We start from the raw sequence: 15,371 nt of genomic DNA, 5'->3' as shown, positions 1-15,371 counted from the left end.
TATATATAATCAAAAGTATAATGGCCTATAACCATACGTATATAATAGCCTATTGTGCTAACATTTTCATTATCGATATCTATCAACGCGGACGACTTTTGATGTTCTCTGCCGTAGCTGGCACACTTCCATGACACCATAAAATTACACCGAGATTCGTTTGATTATGCATAGACATCATGTGCATATATTGAGGGGTGGGGGTGGGGTGTTTTGTTTATTTGTCTGAAATATAAACGATGCATGATGATGTAGATGATTTGATTATGAATTAGATTATTCCCCGGAAAGCACAACCCATACCTCTTACCTATGTTCCCTCCGCCACCTATATATAACCTCCTCCCTCCCCCTCCCCACACTCGATATCGACGCGACTCTTCCCTATTATTCCACTCCACTCTTGAGCCCCCCCTCTCCCCCTCCTTCCCTTCCCACTTCCAATGCTCTCTCCCCTCTGTTTCTCTTTCTCCCTTACCCTTACCCACACACAAACACACACATACCCTCTTTCCCTGGCGATCTCTTCTATCTCTCTCTATTCTCTAATAAATAAATTGAATAAAAGTTAGTTTCAACCAGCTTTCTATGATATTGATCTTCCGTCATGCGACATGCACATAAATAGAATTGTGCATAATAGTGTTTATATCACTGAAGTCATAATCTGTCAAGTGCCTATTGTAATGTCTGTGGAAATATTTCGATGGTCTATATATTTTCACAGTGAAATCAGCTTAGGCTAATTCGTAGTCTCAAGTCAATGCTTTCAAACTAAATCAATGCTTTCAAATGTAGACTGCTTTGTTCGACTTCTCTGCTCGTGAATATTGCACTGCGAAATTTAAACATTTCTTTTGTATATTTAAAGTAGGTAACTTCAAATCAAATAATTTTACGATCCACACCACTTATAAGAAACTGAAACCAAAACCGAAACTGACTGACACAAATGTTCGGTTTTAAACAAAAGGTAGAAACAATGAGTTCGATATCTTATGATTCAAGTGGTTAGGCAGGACAATAGGAAACCACGTGACCAAAACCAAAACCAAAACTAAAACTATATATTTGAAATGAGGCATCGACCGCATCGTCATTAAGCGTTACTTTCTTCAGGATTGCCTGTCCGATACGTAGTACCATATACACAGACAGGGTCAAAAGCTAGACCTGGTCTAACCATAAGGAGGATAGACTTACGGAGGGATCCTTTTAATCTTTTGGTTTCCTCCTTTACTCTTTGGAATGTCCAAAGTGAAACTGCAGCCATCTAATATAACGCTACCCTTAAGGTTGGTCTGAACCCTGGAATTATGGAAACTTTCGGGCCTCATAACTGCTAAATTGTTGGTCTAAAGTATATAAAAGTATACATATTTAGAATGGCAAAGACTTGATAAGTTCATCTGTGAGGTCAAATTTGGGCCAAAATGTCATTTTTGGCCCCAAATCCCAAAAATAACGGTTTTTGGCCCACTTCTTTTTCGTGCACCGTAACAAACAAATTCTTGGGCCAAATTTTTTTTTATTAATTTTTGAAAACTAGATCAAAATATCTAGGACCCGTTTTTTCATTTTTTAAATTTCGACCAACTTTGAGAAATTTGCACCAAAAATGGTCAAAAATGCTGATTTTTCAAAAAATCATAAAAAGCCCGATTTTGGCCCAAATTAAAATTTTTTTGGTGAAATTGGTTAAAATTCAAAAAATGAAAAAACGGGTCCTAGATATTTTGATCTAGTTTTTAAAAAGAAGTGGGCCAAAAACCGTTATTTTTTGTGATTTTGGGCCAAAATGGCATTTTGGCCCAAATTTGACCTCACAGATGAACTTATCAAGTCTTTGCCATTCTAAATATGTATACTTATATATACTTTAGACCAACAATTTAGAAGTTATGAGGCCCGAAAGTTTCCATAATTCCAGGGTTCAGACCAACCTTAACATGATCTACAACAATAGAATAACGTATACCAAAAGGTTCCTTCTCCGTTGGACTAATCTCCATAGTTAAACCACTTCACACATATGCGAACACCCAACCGCAAACACCTCCCCCCCCAAACACCTCTGCACTTACTCATTACACGAGAGTGTGAGTTCCAAATATGGAATATGAGTATTGCATAATAATACCTTCGTCAACAAGTGGCTGCATTGAGTTAATCTCATTATCTCCCTGTGTGCTCGGTTTGCTCATAGACCGTGAAGAGATGGACGGTCGTCTGGATAGTGATTCTATAGAAATTTCACATTATGCTGAAACCATGTACGTCTCACTCGCACCTGTTGGATTAGCGTGTTTGAAAGAAGCGGCATTCAATCGAAGTATACACGTTGTCTCTGACACAGTTACGACTGCAATGTAAACTCTGTTGTCGCAAAACAATTATAGTTACAAGAAATGAAACGGTAAAAAACCCTTATTTGCTGCAGTTTCAAGTTAATTAAATACATACATATATTCACCGTTTCGAATTTATCTAACACTACCTGTTACTCTGGCATTGAATGAGTTTCAATTTGCGTTATATAAGCCTTCGTCTCAACGTCACACTTACACGGATGCTCCGAGCGCAATTCAGTTGGATTGCGACTGATAATGCAATTGAGTGGACGAGAGTTGGGTTATTGACCTTTTGTACGGTAAATCGATTCGATGGCAGGTTTGAAGACTATCTTGCCTTTGTGTTTGTGCGAGACGATCATAGCTTCAAAGGATATGCCGCAGATGACCGTCCATGTCTTCACGGTCTATGGTTTGCTTAGATCAGGTAGTCTACAAGGTCAACCAAAGTCTGTACATGTATCCAATACATGCGCCCTATCCTTTCCTGTGGCAGGCAGCTTTCTGGTTGATTTAATTGCAAATGGATACGATCAAAATTCTAAGGTTTCCTCAAATCCATAAGGAGAACCAACTCTAGTGATTGATGTGGATCGAAATTATATTGGGCGTTGCAATTCTGACAGAAATGGGATTTCTTGATGTGTTCAGTTCCCCCATAGATTAATAACATATAGATTGGAATATTCCATCCATATGCTCTTTATAATTCAGCTGACGCCTGTACAGCGTTCAGACCTGGCGACATCGCTCATGTTAGTTGTTACGCGCGGAGTCTCTTTTGGGTAAGCTCGCGCTATTTTTGAGTTCATTCAAGCATCCCATACTTAACGTCGACCTCCATAGGTATCATGCCCACATTGCGCGGTATGAGGTCCCCATTAGATAACCATAGACTGCGTTACAGTCACAGGTCGTACTTTCCATATTTGGCCTTGTTCTGGAACTGTCATTACAGGCACGTATGGGGTGTGTGTGGAAAAGGAATAACGATGATTTTTAAAAACCTTTAACTTGCAATGAAAAACAGTGTTTACTACACGGAAAGAATCGCTACCTGTATTGACTTACTTGAAAGAAACGCATGAAATGGTATTTGAAAATTCATACAAAAACCATTACCTGTTTCCCGTGCCCTGAAAGGTCGTCATACATTACAAAAAGAAAACGGATGCTGATGTAGGTTATCATGGTCATTTGAGATGAAAAGTGTTATCCTTCCCTACAGTCTTTCTGTTTGCTTGTACATGCCATTTGTGTTTCCATTAGCGTTATCGAAACAGTTCTTTGTAAAGATAACCTCGTAGGAGGGAAATACATACATTTTCATGTGAAATGTTTAGTTTTCTTGCGGTTTTTGGTGCACCAAATCCTGTTTTGTTTCCTGGTTCATCCATAAGAAATATCAATATTACTCTTCATTAATGTTTATTTATATAATTCCCGTCGATCATGCCACTGTTTTTCCGTATTACTCTTCATGTTGTATTTCATACTCCAAAGTACTCGTATTATCATGCAAAGTGCGAGAGGCTATTGTATAAATGAAGTCACGACACCTCTTAGACAACTTTTTGAATATTTCCTCACATTTCTATAATATATATGTACAGGCACATAATAGAAACCTCGACAGACATCATGTCAAACACCCCGACAAACACACAGACACCCAGACAGACAGAACGAGATACAGATATAGTTACATAGACACACATACCTCCCGTTACTATACTGTTACAAAAAAACAATTCTGTCTATGTACAAAAGTATAGGCAAACTGAGCGCAAAGGATGGATCTACAACTAGCTTCGGTCGTTTGGGCGTAAACGCGTGCGTTGTTTTTATGACGGATAAAGAATCTTAGGGGGTGGTACAACCCCCTTAGTAGTTAAAGTTAATACAAATTTACGAGTACATGTCATCAAAACACCCCCCTACATGCCCTATAACCCCACCTACAAAAACCTAAACCACAACAGCCTTTTCAAAATTGAGGAATATCAAAAATGTTTTCCTCAAGCATTATACCATTACCATAAGGTTTTTAACATCTCACCCTCACATAAAAGCCACATTGGCCAGAAGGTTTATAACATCTCCGAAAGGTTTCTAACATCTCCCCCTCACATCGCCACATTGGCTTTTCTATTCGATTTACACATAATCCATAATACCGTGGCCCAGTTCCTCTTTTGGCGTCACCTAGTATGATCTATCACCAGCAAGTAGCAAAACCAATAGCACAGTAGTTTTTCCAGTTCACGGATCACCGCTGTGGGACGTCTTATTACTTATTCCTCACGTCACATCACTCTATACTGTAAGCGAAGGGGGAAAACAGGCAAATACACATACATATCCACCCCACACACACCCCGACACTCCTCCTTGACAGTGGCGTGCGCAGGATTTTTTGACTGGTGGGGCACACAATCCTGTTCCCTCAAATGACTGCGCCAAAAGGTTGACCCAATTTTTAGATGGTTTGAAAAAGTGAAGCCAAGGAAAAAAAAAGGAAAAAAGGGATAACAGGCGCTAGCGACCATAAAGCTTATTCGAAGTTTAATGCACAATTCATTGTTTCATCTTAATGATCTTATAACAATTTTGGCATGAACAGTGACCACTATAGTTCCCCTGAATGACCATTTCCACCGACTGATAGGTCAAACTGGGGGCCTGTGCCCCCGGCCCCTCTTTGCGCACGCCACTGCTCCCTGACACACCCCAACCATGGACACATTTACGTTCGATTGACACATATGGCTAAATCCATAATGGTCGTTTCTTCTTTTTGCATGATCAAACATGCATGATATATCACCACGACAAGATGCATGCATTCAAAGTTTATAAGTTGCAGTCAGTCGGACCCTCAGTACATATGTGATAGCGAAAGACATGTGAACTGTTGGCGACATCAATGTCCCTTTGCAATTATATAAGGTTATTTTTACATTGCAAACAACAAAAAATGACATTCAATGCACGAAGTACTCATGGATTAAATTCCTGCCCTTAGAAACAGGAATATTATACGAGTTATCAATTCAGATGGGGAAATGTTAAGGTGTGCGTGAACACAAATGGTCATAGTTATAGCGGATATGTGCGGCCACGTTCACCGGTCCCTTTGGCTAGTTTAAGCAAAAAACACACAACTTTGCACTTTTGAAAATAAAACAATTCGTTTTAGTCATAGACATTAGAAGTACGAACGTCTTTAAAATGATTTGTATTTTAGTTGTGTGTTTTTATAACAGTCAAACGAACGATAGCGATTTGTATGAAATTTTTAAAGTTTTCTTTTATTAGGGCGGGTCGGAGGGGAGCATGGCCTTGCGGCGTTTTCTCTCAAATATTTAGACAAAAGCTGACGTACAAGAAGAATGGTATGGATTCTATATAAAAGGAGATACAAGGTTTGATATCAGAGGATGATTTAAGCACTTCCCAGCAAGTCTTGCGGTTAGCACAGCTGTGTGAGTGAACATGACGCCACTGCCCGCCCACTGCATACACACGTGCATGGTTAAATTTGAATTTGGACAGATATATTTACAATAAAAACACCTCCAAAAAGTTGGTCGATTTCACATTTTATGTTATCTACAGAAGGTGTGAATTATCCTTCATGCATACATCACTTTAGATCTGAAATCGACCAATATAATGACGACACACGGGCAATTCTAAAACAACATCTTTTGCACAGAGTTCAATGGGATTTGAAAAGTAAAGTGGCAGTTGAAACTCTAGTGGTAACACTTTTACAGTGCATGATGGGGCTTCCTTAAATCATCCTCTGGTTTGATATAAAGGAAAGACGCCCAAAAATTTCGTGTTTACATATTATTGGCCTAAGCCTACTTTGTGACTTTTGGATGGAAAGGGCAGTTTTTGTCTTCAATTTGGGTTCATTCAGCCATGAAGTCATGGACATCTTTCATTTTCACAAAACACTTAGTAAACAACCATATAATTATTTCTAAGTACGTTTTATTGGTACAAAGTTTTACTTTACGATGTTATGATGATATTTTCAGAGGGGGAATTATTTCTTTTGATGTGTTTATATAAATGCGATTATTGCTTTCCTTGACTCGTTTCCTTATTCGCTTACTATATGTTTCAATTTAGTTTGCTTTCAGCTATTTTAATACTAATTAAAATGAAAATGAGAAAATAAAACACTTATACTTACCATTACCATTGCTTACCGATGTTATAAGACTGATAGATTTATATCTCGAAAATGAATTGGAACATTTATAACTCCTTGTCCTTTGCCTTCGCCATATCTACAACCGAGCCGAGGTGTTTATTTAAATAGTACTTGGCGAACATAAATATGTTGACATTTTTCAATTTAGTTTGCTTCCAGCTATTTTAATACTAACGAGAAGACAAAACACTTATTGATATTCCACAGTGGGCAGAACAGTTATTTGTGTAACCTTGATTGAATAAATCTATTGTTATTAATTACTTTATTAACAAATCTGTTTCCTGTTCAAACGGTAATAAAAAAGAATGATTTGGTAACCAAACAAAATGGTTATTTTGCGGTTTCTGAATTTCTATCTGAAACATTTGTTGCACCTGTCCACCTGTTTTCTTCGGGACATTTTTAACTAAGGCGGGTGGGATGACAGGAGTCATGGCTTTCCCGTTTTAGCCATTTAACTAAAAACCTGCAGCGTACATCTTGATATTGATACATTGATCTTATAGGAAGTGATTCAAGGAAACTAATAATCGCATTGATATTTCTATAGGAATTGCAGTACTTGGGTTAAGGCCAATAATATGTCAAAACTAATGAAAATCTTACAAATGGGGCGAAAATGACAACCCTTATATTAAGTCTTGGAATTAAATATAATCCATACCATTCCTCTTGTGTGTCAGCTTTATTATCTCAATATATGAGTGCACACACCACTAGGTTAAGCTCTCCTCCGATTCGCTTTAATGGCGTGAAAGTATATATCAGATCATCGGAATGGTTTTAATTGCACCGACACGTTTTGAAACTAAAGAGAACGGGGAAAACACCCAAACATTCTTTTTAAAAGAAGCTTCTTGTGGAAAACTTGATCAGAAAGTTAGTAATAGATTTAAGATTGACGTAAGAGTGTTGTCATAATAAGTTCACTTTACCATGTATATGTATGAAATCGATGATTGGTCAATAAACTATGACAGTGCGTCGGATATAAAACACTTACTGATGTTATAAAACTTATATTTATATCACGAAAATGAATTAGAAAAAATTCACAACTCCTTGTCCTTTGCTTTCGCCATATCTACAACCGAGCCGAGGTGTTTATTTAAATAGTACTTGGCGAACAAAAATATGTTGACATTTTATTGGAAAACATGCTGAACAGATTTAAAGTTTCATACAAACAAAATATCATTGATAAATAAGACTTGGTGTTCATCTATGAATAAATGGAAATATCAAAGACGTTTGACGTGAATTCAAATTACAAGAAAATGTAAACAGTCCGGAAAGATCGCAGTCGTGCCGTATTAAATTACCCTTGAAACTGTTATAGCGCGATAAAGTGTTCCTAATTATTGAAACCACTTGAGGCAAAATTTGAAGCAATTTATATGTGCAATACACAACGTGGTGAACTGAATACCAATTGATTTGCTAAAATAATGGCGATCGCTCAAAACTATCCTGCTTTATTACTTAGTACAATAGTTTAAAAAAGACACGAATTTAACAAAAGGTTAACATGTTAGATATTTCTTTACCGTGTTTAAAACTATATGGTTTTTCCGAGTCTACCACGTCAGACAATTTGTAAAAAAACCCTTGTTCAGTGATGGTTGCTCAATCGGAAAAAGCTCTTACCACACAGCTACCCTAGCTCCTTCATAACTCTAATAATTTGGAGAGCTACACGCATGATTTGTCCCTCTTCTATACAAGAAACTCTGCCTCTATTACATCACGCTATTGACAGTTGATCATTTTTGTACGTATTTATAAATTGTTCTTAAACAGTTTAATTATCCAGAAATTGGGTTCACATGTGTTGTCTGAAAGAGCGTATAAATTGTCATTATCACGAAAAGATATTAATTGAGAGCTTTTAGAGAAAAAGGCTTAGTTTGATTCTTCAGATTCAATGACGCGACAATTTTAAGAGACACTGTTTCTCTGGCTGGTAAAGGGGCAATGTACGGTACAGCTCTTTTCAACGCCATCAAAATCAAGACGTAGCTATGATAGCTAAAGTGTTTGTTGGTGTTGAGGTCTTGTGTGTTTTACGTAATAGGGGTGTGTTAACCCAGTGTGTCTTTGATGAAAATCAATTTAAGGTTGTCAATTAGGTCAAGACCCCCATTTGCATCACAGACAACATCGTGTAAAACCCATGGAACCACATACTGACATTGTGGGTCTTTTTATACTTTCCGTTTCGTAAGTATTTTGTTCAGAAACGAAGACGCAAAGGATTAAGTGAGTTGATCTGTAACTTGAATTCATTGTTTGAAGTACTAATCAGCTTATTTCAATAGAGGTGGATGCCAATAAATGCTGGATAAGACAAGATTATGGAATACCGGTGTTTTAGTGGTCATTGGTGGTCTACCGCCCCTCTCGTCTTTGATGTTGTTAAATTGGTTCAACATTAATGTGACCAAATGCCAATCCGGATAAAAAGGTCCACTTTTTTTGAGTGAAAACGTTCAAAATAAGCCATTGAATCACAAAAGGTCCGCTTATGAGCCGACCGCACCCCCAATAAATCCTGGCTACTGGCCTGTACAGGGCCGCAGTGTCGCCCATCCCTCGTATCAATGTATATATTCCTATTTCGCTTCCTCCTCCTCCTCCTCCCCACCTGACCCTCCGAATCAGTATTCCCTCTCCCTTTCCGGTCCCTTCTCTCTCCTCTAGTGTTCTTCTCTTTCTAGTATTTCCGTCTCGCCGCTCCCACTCTCACTTGTTCAGTCTGTCAGGCTCAAGTATCTCCCCCTCTCTCTTTGCGATATTTGTCGTTTTGATCAATTACTGACAAAAACATCAACTCCGCAAAAATAAAAATTTAAAATTAACTCGTGTATCGCATGTAGGCCCAACCTATTATCAGATTACTAATTCTAATTGTTACGGCAATGAATGAAATCAATAACTTTCGCTTCAACGCAAGTTTTAAGGTGTATTTGAATTAAAATAATTCCCCGTTTTATCTCTACATAATGATATGACCGTTTTTTTGCGCAATTGCACGAACAAGTATACCTACATGCCCGAAGCCACCCAATACTTTCTGGCAACACTGATTAGTATATATTTCGATGCTAGACTATTTTTGCGAGCATGTCACGCATAGGCGTAAGAACACACAGGTAAATGAAGCCGTGCAATTTCTCGTGAACTGTAAAATTTAAATACTGCCTTTGTCTAAATTGAGCACGTACCCACTTACCTGGGGGTTTGAAGTCAGAAATTTACATAACTTACGAAAACGAATTCACTTGCTTCAAGTTGTTAGTAAGTGACAAAAGGTTAGAATAAAAGATTGGTCACACCTAGGAGGCTAACACTTCAGAATAACAATGACATACGAAAACGGACACGAATACGGAAACAGAAACTGAAACTGAAAATGTGTATAGCGAAACTAATTGTAAACAAATTCAAACGTTGAGTAAAACGTGAACTATGTCAGTTGATAACAGGAAAGCATATCAAATTCCGAACATGAAACTTAATTTTCAGCAGAATAATCAGAAATCTACATTACGTTTCACTTCCTGAAGAGAATTGATCAAAAATTGAATTCCCTCCTGAGGTTGGAATCTGTCAATGAGTTGACCACATCACCAGGCTGTCATTATAGCTAGGGGCAGTAAATGGCACACATGGGTCAATGAGTTACATAAAAATGACCTTGTGTGGTATTTGGTTCCCAGGATGTGAGTTTTGCCTGAGGCAATTTGTGGTTAAATGTTGATCCCTCACTATCCATACTCCCCGACTCTTCTGGTAGAAGGAGCCCTACGCTACCATTTTTCTTTACATAATATACTATTTACTTATTTTTCAACACTAACATTTAACTTTTTCATCTGTCATCCACAGCTAAATTTCGTCAAGCTTTTTTATCAGTATTCGGTTGCTCTTCAATCAGCGGGAGAACGCCGCCAGGTCATCCAAACACGAGAGGGTATAATCGCAGTATAGGACACAGCACTACAGCATATTCAGAAAGCCGATCGCATGGGACAGAATACGTTCCGCTCTCTCATATGGGAAATAAAACGAACTCCAATTCAGCGGTTCAAAACACCTACGTAATGTCATAGCCAAACTGGATTATGTATAGTTGGTCTCAATACAGATTAGGATGCCAACCACACACAAACATAAGTATTGTATTGGAACCAGTAACAAACATTGGGGTAAGAGCCCTTATAGTGCAAAATTTAGGTTTCGATTCAGAAAATGTTTACAAAGCAGAGTGGGCATCAAACAATAACCTAATGTTCGAACCAGTGACCTACATTAGGCGTAAGAACCCTTAAAATACAGAGTACGATTCTAAATTACCACTTTTGCAAGTATTCTGACCACTAGCCTACGTTAGTGGTAACGTCACTATATATACTCCTACCTCCATAAATAATGGCTCTTACCTCAGCCCACAGTGGCAGGAAATATATGCTGGAGCACATGGGCAACGATAAATGCTGAATGTATTATTGTATGCATACCAAAATGTGACAGTGAGAACTGCGGGGACGTTAGTCTCAGGTGAGAAGAAGGGTGAGCTGAAGAGTTTGGAAAGTTAACTTTCCAAACTCTTCAGCTCACCCAAGAACGCCACAGAAATGGTATTCCAACGTTTCAATTATATCGATATACCACTGAAATACGTATAAAAGTTTAATCGATAACAAAACTACAGGCAATTCGAAAGAAGAAAGAAAATATGCATAAGATTTTTCAGAAAGGGTAGCGCAATGTAAGAATGTATAAAATGTATATAATATAATATCTTCCCAGCTGTTTGTTGGGAATAATTATGTGTAATTTAAAAATAAATTTCCTCCAATGAAATTGCAAAATACAAAGGGAATGAATGTATATTACTGTATTATCAGCTTCGTAAATCTATGAATGTATGTTGACCTGACGAAAAACAAAATCAAAGCTGTATTAACTAATTAATGTCTGCAAGGTAGTTATTTAAAGACGCCGGTCGTCTAATTTCATAAGGTATAGGCCTAAATGACACCGACTCGCACACTCTCTGATGCTGATCATTTTTACAATTGGTTTGAAACATGCTCTCTTTACAATCGGAGCAGAGAACCAAACAATCGGAGCAGAGAACCAGTTAACTGCTAACTGCACACTCTTCGGTTCGATATCATTGCATGTCTTGTGGATATATTTGCTTGCGCTTAGCATTACAACGGACACTTCAATTGAAGTAACGTGAGCTATCGGCTACTTACGCCAAACGTACTACGAGGGTCATTCAGAAAAGTTCTACCTTCATCATCACATCTCTGTTAACTTTAATAACTTTTATTTTGAAGCCAAGATTTAAGAGTTTAATCATAGGTAATTTCAATTTCCTGGCACGTAAGATAACATAGATGTGACGATGGAGGTAGAACTTTTTGAATGACCCTCGTAAATGGTGCAAGTTTTATAATCTGTACGACTGTAACTCTTTCCTACTGTAAAATTATGTTGACGTGAACTTAAAGAAAAATAATGACAGAGTGGGAGGCACAATTAAAGCCTTAATGTACGATCTTTTTTTAGAATATACCTTTATTTTTTTCAAAACCGATTTTTTGGCATATTTCTAATACTTACACATGTTCCAACTTACATCTATGAGCAAACTGTCAAATTCGCCCTATATTTGTGGTAAAACGGGATGATTTTCTGTTGGTCCGACATATTATCATAATTTTCAGATTATGATTATATGTCGGAACGATCGCAAGTCTTAGTCTCCTACGAAGCCAGTTGACTAACTCTGAGGCCGCACTCGGCGTCCTAATCCAAAAAGTGTGAGATATTTCAAGTGATAGCGGTGAAGTTTATGATGTTGTCTCTTTGCAAATTACCAATGTTTTTCGCGTCCAAATGTATTGGCAACTTTCATAATGATTGCATATTAACTATTTTATCATTTTGGAAGAAAAAAGAAAAATCTAAAAATTTAAAAAGATCGTACATTAAGGCTTTAAATGACAGAATTCGGTATTTGTAATGTTGTGTTAATATGTAGATACTATTCGTTATACGGTTTTGTTGATCAATTTTTTGTATCGTCATCATGAAGTTAAAGTATTTCCTTTTGTCTAAGTAACATTCGTAGCTATTTTCAGTACAAGTAACTCTTCATACTGTCGAACCAAGAAGAACTATAAACCGCCCTTTGTATTATAGACAGAGGGCAACGTAATCGATTTTCTAAAGTGTAAAAGCCGCTAATTGCCAAGTTCATTACTTGCTCTGAGAGAATCGTGTTGTTAACCATTGCTAATGGCTTAAATAGTTGATACATGACTATACTGTTGATTGTGATCTAGTATTCACCACTATGCGCAAATGACGACGAAGCCCTTGAGAAATCATTGAGAGGATATATCGGCCGACATCAATTACCATGATTACCTGGCAGACACAAAACGTTTTCGACATTATTCGCAACAATTAGAAAAAGGTTGCCAGAAAACGTTTAAATGTCGGGTTATATAAACAAATTCATGAACACTTACTGCAAAATATTCTAACATAATGTATTCATTTGTTGACAAAATATTAAGCCAAAAATGCTTTGTAAAATAATGTTATTAGAACTTTTTTTACCAAAACTAAAACCCAAAATATAATACGTTTTAAATGTGTTAAAAGCGTTTTGTGTTTGCCGGGGTATTTGCTGGGTATGTTGTTCAGATCGTCTTGTATGAGTTTGCAATGTTCATTTTTGATACGATGCAATTTCCCCCAACACTGTACTCATTCGGATGATAACACATTAACGAATTTTCAACTGACTTTTCCTCCGAACACGCAAACAAAAGACACAGCGTAAAGGCTATAAACTTGGCACATTGCATTGAATAGGAAAAGCGCCATGAGCGCGGGAAACAGCCTTTATAAGGCCAGATGACTGCGATGAAAATGTCATCTTTAAAACTCGCGTTTTGTGATTCAAATAGTTTCCAATGACAATATCTGAATCAAGTTACTTTTATTGAATTAAGTGCAGTGTCATATTTCACAAAACCAATTCCTCCGTCCTAGGAACTAAGGTCGTCTGCTTTCTAAGTAGGCCATACTTACTGCGCTTATATTGCGTATATTTTGACCAGATCAAAAGTCTAACCCGCCACTGTTCCTCATGAAAACTGCGCGATTTTGGTAACAAAAGAAAGCTCATATAGCTCATTTATCCCAGTAAAAAATAATTTCCGAGATACGTTTCGTTTGATGGTCTGAACTAAATCGTGGAAACAAATTGTTTTAATGATGGGCCTCAATGTAAGATAGAAAACAAAATATGAACAAATCTGCCCGGCAAATCTGATCACCCAATAACTTAATTGTACTACTAATTAATCGTCGACCATTTAATTCGTCGGGATTTCTACATACCGATTACAGATTACAATATACCGTCCCTATAGAACCTGTGAAGCGCAATAGCCGATTCGCCAGTTGCCCGTACGCGACTACGAAAAAACCAGATGATGGTGGATGCGATATCGCTATTTTTGACGTCGCCATTGGATTAACACATAATCATGAAATCTTCACAAACAATTCTAAATTTGTTATGTGGTGTCAAAGCAAAATTATCTTACTCTAAAACCGTTGGGGTTCTGCAAAGTACCCCACTGCAAGTATGTTAATTGTCCATTTATAATCGCTAACCGTGTATTGTGAATGGGGCTGTCAGCCCTGTATCTTCGCCAGCCTCGTACGTCCGTGTTGCGTGTCCTATGCCGCCTGGAAAAAACAGCTTTGCACAAGATCGCCCTCTATAGTTAGTACAAATCAAAGAGACGGTTTATAATTATGCAATTCGTCAATCGAGAAACCCATTTTAAAGAAAGGTCATATTTATATAATTTTAACAGGACCGAATGACAACAACGACAGACTGACAGATTAGCACAAATAAATATTTACTAATCAGTACCATAAAATATTAAATAAAAATTGAGTATTCCATTTCTGGATCAATGACATTGTTAAGTAAATGGACACCTGCGTATCTAGTATCATAAATATTCCACAGGCGTAATAGGTAACCCTATTTTATATAACCTAAAGCTACCTAACACGTATAAGATTAAAATAGGTTCGATTGACTATAATGACATGCAAATCAGACAACTAACCACGAGACCAACACACGACATTTTGACCACGGATTAAGGCACACTTGGATTAAGGTATCTTTGGGCGAGTCAGGTTATACCGATCCTTTATTTAACCTCGGGAGTTACCAAAGTGTCAGTGGATATAATTTATTCATTGGATTTTAAAACCCATTTTCCTGTTGCTTTAAGCCATGAATACAGGTTGTATAAAAATAATTGGTCAGTGCCCATAAGTGTCCAGTGATTATGGACAGGACTGTACTTTTATACATGTATTGAATAATATAGATCAAAGTTATCAAATGTCATAAAAATATACCCAGTAAACAGAAAACAATTTAAAGAATACTTATTGTCGGGTTATATAAAGGGTATAAAACGTTTTAGTAACATTCCAAAAATATTCTTGAAACTATGCAAAACATTTTAACGTAAAGTTATTAAAGAGTGGACGTAATGTTTTAACATCAAAAATGTTTGCCAACAAATATTTTACAATAACATTTTGACAACATTTTTAGAATGTTGTTGTAGTGTTTGTTCATATACATTTGAATGTTTTGGATAAAACCAAAACTGATTTATAACACGTTTATAACTATAAGCCGCCCCTTTTCTGGTCATTTC

The 15,371-nt window shown here is 37.1% G+C and overlaps 1 protein-coding gene across 1 annotated transcript in view; it reads left to right on the top strand.

Moving 5' to 3' along the window:
* Positions 1-11,124, top strand: part of LOC140137887 (orexin receptor type 2-like) — a 111,748-nt gene extending 100,624 nt beyond the window's left edge. Inside the window, exon 7 of the mRNA XM_072159692.1 lies at positions 10,471-11,124. Within this exon, the coding sequence (XP_072015793.1) occupies positions 10,471-10,694 (224 nt within the window). The 3' untranslated portion in view covers positions 10,695-11,124. The remainder of the gene's footprint in view (positions 1-10,470) is intronic.
* The last annotated feature ends 4,247 nt before the right edge of the window (positions 11,125-15,371 follow it).

Source organism: Amphiura filiformis, chromosome 17 (assembly GCF_039555335.1).
Source record: "Amphiura filiformis chromosome 17, Afil_fr2py, whole genome shotgun sequence".
In the NCBI taxonomy this organism is placed as follows: Eukaryota; Metazoa; Echinodermata; class Ophiuroidea; order Amphilepidida; family Amphiuridae; genus Amphiura; species Amphiura filiformis.
The sequence above is the reverse complement of the archived record's forward strand: the minus strand, read 5'-3'. Positions and strand labels throughout refer to the sequence as shown.